General features: G+C 49.4%; 1 protein-coding gene across 1 annotated transcript; it reads left to right on the top strand.

Moving 5' to 3' along the window:
- The first annotated feature begins 3,001 nt into the window (after positions 1-3,001).
- LOC125534703 (chalcone synthase 2-like) lies at positions 3,002-4,046 on the top strand. Its single transcript, XM_048697850.1, has 2 exons — positions 3,002-3,057; positions 3,203-4,046. Exons 1-2 carry the CDS (start codon positions 3,002-3,004, stop codon positions 4,044-4,046), a joined length of 900 nt encoding a protein of 299 aa, XP_048553807.1.
- The last annotated feature ends 5,512 nt before the right edge of the window (positions 4,047-9,558 follow it).

The raw sequence follows: 9,558 nt of genomic DNA, 5'->3' as shown, positions 1-9,558 counted from the left end.
GTATTATGTTTCCGGTTAATACAATTCTAGCATGAATAATAAACATTTATCATGATATAAGGAAATAAATAATAACTTTATTATTGCCTCTAGGGCATATGTCCTTCAAAGCCATCCACATTGTCATCACTGTTGCTCATGAAATAGCTTAGTGCATTCCTTTTGACTTGTTGCAGATTTTCTGGAGCATGTGCCTTCAAGAGAGAGGTGGGTGTGGGAGGCTCAGTGTTGCAGTCAGCTGGTTGTGGGTATAGCTTTTGTCACTTTTCCCACTCCCAGCATTAGATTGCTGCCAGCCCCAGACTTGGCATTTTTTTGCATCTCTGTGCCCTCAGTCTCCCCTTCACTCCCTTTATTAGTGTCAGCATTAGAGTTGCTGCCAGCCCCAGACTTGGCATTTTTTTGCATCTCTGTGCCCTCAATCTCCCCTTCACTCCCTTTATTAGTGTCCATAGAGACAGAGCTATTGGCTTTTGGAGGCTCTTGTATCACCACCTCTACATCTGCCTGGGGTGGTTCTACCTCAACTTGGATCTTATAAAGCTTCCACTGGATCCCAAAAACTCTCTCAAGTGGAATTCTCCTATGATCTTTGCAAGATATCTTAACTCTTATTGTTTCATAGAAGCTCTGGAAGTTGTGCTGCCAGTCAACATCCAGTAGGACCCCGAACGTAGATGTCATCTGATCAAGGATTGTCCATTCACACCATTTAGGATTCATCTTCCTAAGTTTCAGCCAGACTTCTTGAAGTTCCTCCTTTGCTGTGATATCTCCCAACCAGGTTTCCACTTTGACAATGGTGTTCTCCTTTGTCAGACCAAAGCAGGGGTACCCAGCCACTTGTTCCACATCAATTTCTGGGGGAAACTTGACCAAAAAGGTCCATTAATCCAGCTTGTTGATGGCCCATGGCCAGTTATTTTTGTAAATGCTAGCAAACTCTTTAGCTAGTTCATGCTTAGTAACCTCTCCTTGCTCCACAAAGACAATTCCAACATTCTTGAGCAAACCCTGGTGCTGGTCATTGACATCTGGCATATCCAAGTGGTACAAGCCCAGTCCCTGTGCAGCACCACCCACATACTTGGCAGCTGAATGGGGTCTTCTCCTGGTGGGGCAATCTTCAACCTTGTGACTGACCATCTTGCAGATGAAGCACCCTTTTGGCTTGGTGCACTTGTCTTTGTGGTGTCCAGGATCTCCACAATTATAGCAAGTGACATTTGAATAAGACATCAAGCCTGGGTTGATCTGCTGTTTCTGAGCTATATCATGTTTCTTCTTCTGTTGAATTTTCCCTTGGTTCTTGCTCTGCTGAGAGCTCCCTCCTTGATTGTTGCCAGGGTCCGAGGACTGCACTCCTACTTGCCCTTGCATCTGCTGCTGGGGCGGGCCGTACCACTGTTGCTGCACGCCCCTCCAAGACTGCTGCAGGAATTGGCCATGAAATTGACCCAAGAAAGCCCATGCGGGGGTGGCCCTTGATAGCCGAAGCCGAAGAACGGCGGCTGCCCCACATCTGCCCCCATACCCGAGGTCATCTGCTCCTGTTGCCAACCGTTGGGGTTCTCTCCCCTTACCCCCTTGCTTCTTCTACGGCCACGGCCTCTCCCTCCCTCCATGATGGGATCTGCAACGGCCCCAGCTTGGCTTGGTGAGGACGGGGCGGCGGCGACGTTGGGTGGGGAGGAGGGGTAGTGGAAACCCTAAACTCGTCCCCCCCATCCCCGCTTTTTATATCAGTCCACAGCTGACTGTACCTGAGCTCCGCTTCGTCACGATGGCAAGCTGGAAAGCAAGCTGGTGATCTGGACGCTTTTCCCCCAAGTTTTTGTACACTCTTTTGGCGCTCATCCTCCTCTGAACCACTCTGAATCCTCCAATAAGCTCCATAACCAACATGGCTTCTGTTTCTTCAGAAACTTCCACCCCCTTCATTGGTTGGAGTTCAGCAGCGTCTCCATCAGATCCAGACTCTCCTGCGAATGAGCTCGAAAGAATGTTTTCCATCATATCCTTCTTTCCCTGAATCCTGTGGTCCTTGCTGCCAGCGCCCATGCGATCACCTCCGATGGCTGGGTGGCTTGATTCGGCATGATCAGAGAAAGCTCTGTCTCCTCCTCATGCATCAGGATGCGAGTCACAATCTTCTGGGTTGATTCTGCACCCCTCCTGGGCAGCCTCAACTCTCTCTTCAGTTTGTTGGTGAGATTCACAACCAGCAGCTCTTCTGTCGCCATTTCTGGTGTTCCTTCTCGCACATTCATGACCAGAGTGGTAGGCAGAGTAAGCTCGGGATGCCTCTTCCATGCCCTCTGCAAGCTCCGTCCGTAATCCATATCCTGAAATTGTGCAATCTCTGCATCCAGCCAAAATTGCCTTGTCCACTCGTGACACATGGGTCCAATTTCGCCACTGTTGCAGGATTCCTCAACTTTCAATCCATGGCCGAGGCAGGGGAGAGGTATGGCCAGGGGTCGAACTCTTCCAAATTCGAGGGCGGCGCCGACGGCATCTTCCCCTCGATGCATTCCCATCTTGCTCGCCGCTATGGATCTGTGCTCCTCGCCTCTGCCCACGCCCAATTGACGTAGTCCTTTGGGGATGCGGTCGGGTGTGGCATCCTCCTCTTCTCGTCCCAATTGCCATCGAAATAGATCCTCCGCGCCAAATTGAGGAGCTCGTGATCTGCGCAAGCACCAAAGTTCTCGATCCCCCATGATGCCCATACCTTCATCTCCGGTTCTGGCTCCGCCTCCGCTTTTTGCTGCAGTGCCCTCCACTCCTTCACGCACAGGAGATATGAGGATGCGTCGTCGCGGATCCGTGTGGCTCGCTTCGTCCACCTCCGCATCCTTGTCGCCCGCAGCTTCTCCGGCGACACCGACCCAATCGGGCGCAGCATCTCCGGGAAGGCCCGGTACACGAAGGGGGAGGCATGTATGGGATTGTCGAGCCCGGGCGAGGAGGCGAGCATGTAGATCTGTCGACTCTCGGCATGGGGGCGGGGTGTGGGGCAGGGAGGCTCGCCGTCGCGGGGGAGTCAGCGGCGAGGTTGGGTGGGTGGGGTGGAGTCGCGGTCGCCAGAGCGAAGAGGGGGTAGACTTGCTTAACGATATCAATTTCTTGTTGAAATTAAGGGGTTTTCCTAACCAATCACGCTTACCGTTGGTGCACCCAACCCCCTACGGACTACCAGATCACTCTCGAGAGAAATTAGAGAGGCAAGTGATCGAACAACCCACCTTGTCTTCTGCACCACCTCCGGTGTGGACATGCCGGGCGCCGACTACCAGCTGACCAAGATGCTCGGTCTACGCCCGTCCATTAAGCGCCTCATGATGTATCAGCAGGGCTGCTTCGCTGGCGGCACGGTGCTTCGCCTCGCCAAAGACCTTGCTGAGAACAACCGTGGCGCACGTGTGCTGGTGGTCTGCTCCGAGATCACCGCGGTGACCTTCCGCGGCCCGCACGAGTCCCACCTCGACTCACTGGTAGGTCAGGCGCTCTTCGGCGACGGTGTCGCCGCGGTGATCATCGGCGCAGACCCCGATGTGTCCGTCGAGCGCCCCCTGTTCCAGCTGGTGTCTGCGAGCCATACGATTTTGCCCGACTCAGAGAGCGCCATCGACGGCGACCTCCGGGAGGTCGGCCTCACCTTCCACCTCCTCAAGGATGTGTCTGGCCTCATCTCCAAGAACATCGAGCGTGCCCTGGAGGACGCCTTCAAGCCATTGGGCATCGACGATTGGAACTCCATCTTTTGGGTAGCGCACCCTGGCGGGCTAGCAATCCTTGACATGGTCGAGGCAAAGGTAAAGCTGAACAAGGAACGGATGCGCGCCACCAGGCATGTCCTTTCCGAATATGGCAACATGTCAAGCGCCTGTGTACTCTTCATCATGGACGAAATGCGCAAACGCTCCACTGAGGATGGCCACACCACAACCGGCGAGGGAATGGACTGGGGCATTCTCTTCGGCTTTGGCCCCGGACTCACCGTGGAGACGGTCGTCCTCCATAGCGTCCCCATCACTGCCTAGGGCAGCAAATGATCGCTAGTCCAGCATTTATCTTCATCATGGCGAAGTCTACTACTGCTGCTGCTAAACACAAGTTTGCTTTGTATTTACCGTATGTGGTTTGTACTAGAGGTGTTGGTGTGCTTTGCCGTGCCACCTAGGCCATAGCGTTTCTTTCCTCTGTGCTACGGATACCCTATTTCTTGTTGAGATCCTGGTGGTTTGAACTATTGATTTGCCTAAATAAAAGTAACCAATTAGGTTTACGATGAAACCTCGAAATCAATCACTATCCAATTTGACTACCCCTACAGCATAGACCTCAGAAAAAAACCATTGGGTAACAGCACCAAGTGATTGAGTTTCGTAGTTCCTCATAGGAAGTTGTTGACTCACTTCTGCTTCGGTACCCCCTCCCCCTGTAAACACAAAGACGCTCAGATTAGCCTATACATCTTCACAAGTAAAGGCATGATAGTTATACTTTATAAACTCTTCGCCTGCCATATGTGTTTTTTTAGAAATGCCCGCCATATATGTATACGTTGTACATGAACGGACACACCCGCGCTAGGCCGGCCCATTCATCATTTTTTATTTTTAAAACCGCAAGCACACCCTCTGGGCTTGCCCATTCATCCTTTTCCTTCTTCTAGGATTCAAAGAACAGTCCTTCAGCCTTCAGGAATTAGGAAACCACACTGACCAATTGGGAAACACACCCAGTGCTAGTTATGTCTTTTTATTCTTAAAATAGAACACTGGAAAAGCGCAATATTTTCTGTTTGTTTTTTCTCTTTCTTTTTTGTTTCCTTTTTTCTTTCTTAAATGCCTGAACTTTTAAAAATTTATGATTTTTTTCAAAAATGACGAAAACAATTCTGATTGATGAATTTTTCTTCAAAATCGGTGAACTTTTTCCCCAAAATTGATGAGGTTTTTTTACAAATTCGTGAACTATTTTGCAAATTGGTGATTTTTTAAAAAAATTGTTGACATTTTTATAAATTTTATGAACTTTGTTTCTAAATCATTGAACTTTATTCAAATTTGTGAACTTTTATTTAAAATCATTGAACTTTTCTTCAAAATTGATCAACTTTTTTAAAAATTGTGAACTTTTTTGCGAAGTTTTGATGAACTTTTTTCAAAATCAATTAAATTTATTTCGGATTTGTGAACTGTGTTTCAAAATTGATGAAGTTTTTGTCAACTTTTTTTATCAATGAGATTTCTTAAAATCCAGTGAACTTTTGGAAAAAAAATTGTGAACTTTCTTGCAAAACTAATTATTCATTTAAAAAATGTCTAAAAGTCAACGGGCAACCATTTAAAAGTCAACTTGTAATTAAAGTCGTTCCTCTTGCTTAATGAGCTTTTTTTAACAAAATGTACAGCAGGATATAGCGAACAAATAAACAACCTCAAGCAAGCGAGTGTTTTTTAAGGGGCTCGTGAGCTTGCGTACCGGATCTAGCGAACGCCGGCAACCCCATGCCCAGATCTAGTGAGCGCCGGCAACTCCTTTCGGCACCTGAAGCTCCCGTACATAAGGGCATCTCCAGCCGCGCCCCCAGGAAAATCTTCCCAAGCGTTTTTCTTGCGCCGGCGCCGAAAAATCGGTCCAGTCGTGCCTCAGGAGCCTGATTTTCGCCGGTTTGGACCGAAAACAGCGCCGGCGGACCCAGGCCGAACCCGGCGCGCTGGGGGCGCCCGAAAACGCCGGGCGAACCTTTTTGGCGCGAAAAAGCCGCGGACCCGCCGCGTCAGCGACACGGCTCTCTTCTCGCCCCTTCGTCGTCCTCATCGCCTCGTTTCCCGCGGAGAATCAATGCCAAAGCTGCCGCGCCGGTCAGCCTGCACCATTGATACCTCACGGGCGGCGCAGTGAAGGTCGGACGACGCGCGTCCCTCGCCCTCCCTCGCCCGCCACGCGTAACACGGCGGCCACGCATACGGGCGGCATCTCGGCCTATATAAGACGCGCACCAGCGTGCTCGGCGACCACACTCTCTCGCCGTCGTCGTTCCTCCCTCTCTTCTCTCTCGCCGTCGTTTCTCCCTCTCCTCTCTCTCGCCGTCTCCACCCATGGCCGAGCGCTTCCCTGGTGACGGCGCGGCGGCGAACGGCTTCGGCCGCCGCCATCTCCACGAAGACGAGGCTCGCCTCCTTTACGAGGCTGGGTACCCGGTCTCGCCGGACATGCGGGTGCCCGACGCGTGGAGGATCAGCGCTGGCGGCGTGCCGGTGCCACCACCACCCACCGGGGCGGGGCGGCGTGCGGAGATCACACGCATCCGCGCGTCCCTACCGCGGCCGGCGAGGGAGGGGCCACGGTACGTCCCCGACAGCCCGCTCTGGGAGTCCAACTTCCACCGCCGTCACGCCGAGTACCTCGAGGCCACCAACGGCGTCGAGCCCTCCGGCAGGCTCAACTCCAACGGCCGACGCCGGTGGTGGGGCGTGCCCGGGCGCACGTTGGAGGCCGTCCCCGAGTACATCGAGGGCGGCAACACGCCGCCCCTCGAGTACCCCGATCCCCCGTCCTTCTCACGCCGCCGGGGAAGCTCCTGGACCCCGAGGCGCATGGAGACCGGGGGGTCCTCCTCGTCGTCCGGCGGCTCGCCCTGCCTCCGCCCCGTCAAGACGGAGCCCCAGGACACGCCGGTCAGTGCCCGCACGCGCAGCTCCGGCGTCCGCATCGGCGGCGCCAACGCCTCCCCACCCACCGGCCGCTTCGTCCTCGTCAAGCCCAAGCCGGAGCACGGCCTCCCCGCGGAGTACGAGGAGATAGCCCGGCGCGGCATCTCCGACGAGGACGCCCTGCGCTGGGCGCGGGACGACTACCTCCGCGACGAGATGGTCCGGCAGCGCCGGACCCTGGAGGAGATCGCCGCCCGCAAGCGTGGGCGCGAGGACGAGCACGGCGTCGTGGTCCTCGACAGCGACGACGACGACGACGACGACGCCCCCGGACCGTCCAACCCGCCGCGCCAACCGGGGGAGGGATGCAGCAGGGGCGACAGAGGCGCAGGCGGGGGCGGCGGCGGCGACGACGACGACGACGACGACGGCGGCGACTACACGCGGTTCTACCGCCTCCTCGGCATGTAAACCGCGTGGGCGGGCGGTGAGGCGGGCGGCGAGGGGGACGGCGGTGGTAGCCCGCCGAAGTTTTTTTTTTCTTTTTTTGTAAAATATGTTTAAGTTTGAACGAACTCGCCGATGTTTGCTTAAATTTCAGTCGTGTTTGCGCCGTATTTGAATTTTTTAAAAAACCGTGGGGCGCCGCGACTGGGGGCATCACGCCCTCAGTGCGCGGTTTAGCGCCGGCACGCCCCAGGGGGCGATTTTTAGGCGTCCTGGGGGGCCGAACGGCTGGAGATGCCCTAAGTAGCGTCACACAAACCAGCGCGCACACCGCCTCCGTCCTGGGCCTCGCCCATTTATTTATTTTTCTTTTTATAACCTTTTAAAAATAAGTGAATGAAGTAGAATTTAAACTCCGAACCTCTTGGATTACTTCCACCAGCTATAACCAACTAGGACGATTCACTTGATGTGCCTAATTACTTCCTTTATTCTTTTATAGTTGTATGTCTTCTCAGTCTGGTATTCTCCCTTTTTTTTCTTTTGATTGGCCTTTTTTCTTCGGTTTTATTTTTTTTATTATTCTTTATTTCTTCTTCGTTTTATATATTTTTTTATTTTCTATAATTTGCAAACAATTTCCTAATTTAGTGAAAAATAAATAAATCCGTGAACTTATTTTTTAAATAGTGCTTTTTAATTTTTCACACTTTTTTCAAATTCATGAACTTTTTTTTCATATCGATAAAAAAATCCAATTGATGATTTTTTTTAGTTACACGGACTTTTTCCAAATTTGTGAACTATTTTGCCAAATTCGTGAAAAAAATCCAATCCATGAACTTCTTCAATTCATGAAATGTGTTGTCATATCTTTTTCAAATCGATGAAGTTTTTTTAACCTTGTGAACTTTTCTTTAATCTCAGGGTGGGTGGTAGAAACCGAAAACTCTGATTTACCATTCAGTTTATTTGAAATTTCTGTTGGTAAAACTATAAACCGAAATGAACAGCCAAAAGCAGCTAACCAACAATTCGGTTAACCAGCTTACTCGGTTTGATGTTCAGTTTACATAGAGGAAACTCGTCAAATGTGTTCATGTTGATTGATAATGAGGATGGAAATAACCGAAGAATTAAAATTAGGAAAAAAATAGGTACTCACGGGTGCACCCATCTGGCCTACTCTAGCACACTCCTCCCAACTAGTGGTTTTTTGAACTATGGATAAATGAACCAACTTCTTGCAACAACTTAGCACGGATATATGAGGCATCCATGCCAGGTTGGAATGACTTGAAACACCATTTGCATGTTGTGACACGTTCGGCCATTTATCGGCCCTTTCACCGAGAAAACTCCAGAAAATGTAAAACTTTGGTTATAGAAGCTGTTGGAGAAAAAATTGGAGCCTTTTGATGGATGTCAAAAAACAGCATGCTTTCAAACGGACCCTTCCTACCCTGCCCGAACACCATCCGTTGCACATGGTTCGTTGCTTGTGATCTGTGGTGATCCTGCAAATCATACGTGCAGGTACTGTGATCTGGATCGACCAACAATCTTTACTCCATGAGCTTATTTCTTTTCTCCAATAAAAAGAGGAAAAATTATATTTAAATTATTGCAAAAAAAAGTCAGTCATTACTAGTTGAGCTTATTTTCTGGTTTAAGCAAAAAATAAGAAAGAGGGGAAATTATATGAAAAAAGATACAGACTTAGATCTATTGTTTTTATGATTTTTTATTTTTCTCTCTACTTACCTTTTCAAACAAAAAATGAGAACATACAAAGGTACTCTTTAGTTTGCTTATTTTTTCTTGATTATTTCTCAAAGTATATATTTTCCATTTTAACTACCAAAAAAATGACCACTTTGTAGAACCTAGAGTAGGTGTTAGGATTTATGATAATATTTTTTTTGGTTGGTGGGTGCATTTTTTAGGGGTTGCAAGGTGGGGGAACTCCGCCTATGTTTTATTTTAAGCTTACGCTTAATATTTTTTATAGCCGGTCCAAGCCCGGAGAAAGAAGGAGAGTCTAACCATACGTAACTTGATGGTTATTCCCCAAAAATTATGAATTTTTGAAACATTTTAGTGTTTAATTATTCTATTGTTCTTTCGTGTTTTGGTGGGGTTTTCAATGTCATTCGACTGACACATCTCCATAATAATGTCTCAAGGGACCAAATTTGTTAGGTTTTCAAAGTTGAGTGGGTCGTTTGTTCAGTTTTAAGGCTTACAAACAAAAACTAGATAAGAAGTGTCGATGTTGAGTGTGTGATTTGAAACTTGCCGTCGAGTTTCTAGTATCCGCATTTGAAAGAATTCTTTATTTTTTTCCTATGACGCAATCAAACAACCTAAAATAAATAAATCTTGTAGGATTGAGATGGCCATGACATTTTAATCGCATCTTTTTCTTGTGCCCGTGTTTTAG

Source organism: Triticum urartu, chromosome 2 (genome assembly GCF_003073215.2).
Source record: "Triticum urartu cultivar G1812 chromosome 2, Tu2.1, whole genome shotgun sequence".
Classification (NCBI taxonomy): Eukaryota; Viridiplantae; Streptophyta; class Magnoliopsida; order Poales; family Poaceae; genus Triticum; species Triticum urartu.
Note: the sequence above shows the minus strand (reverse complement) of the source record. Positions and strands in the feature narration are given on the sequence as shown.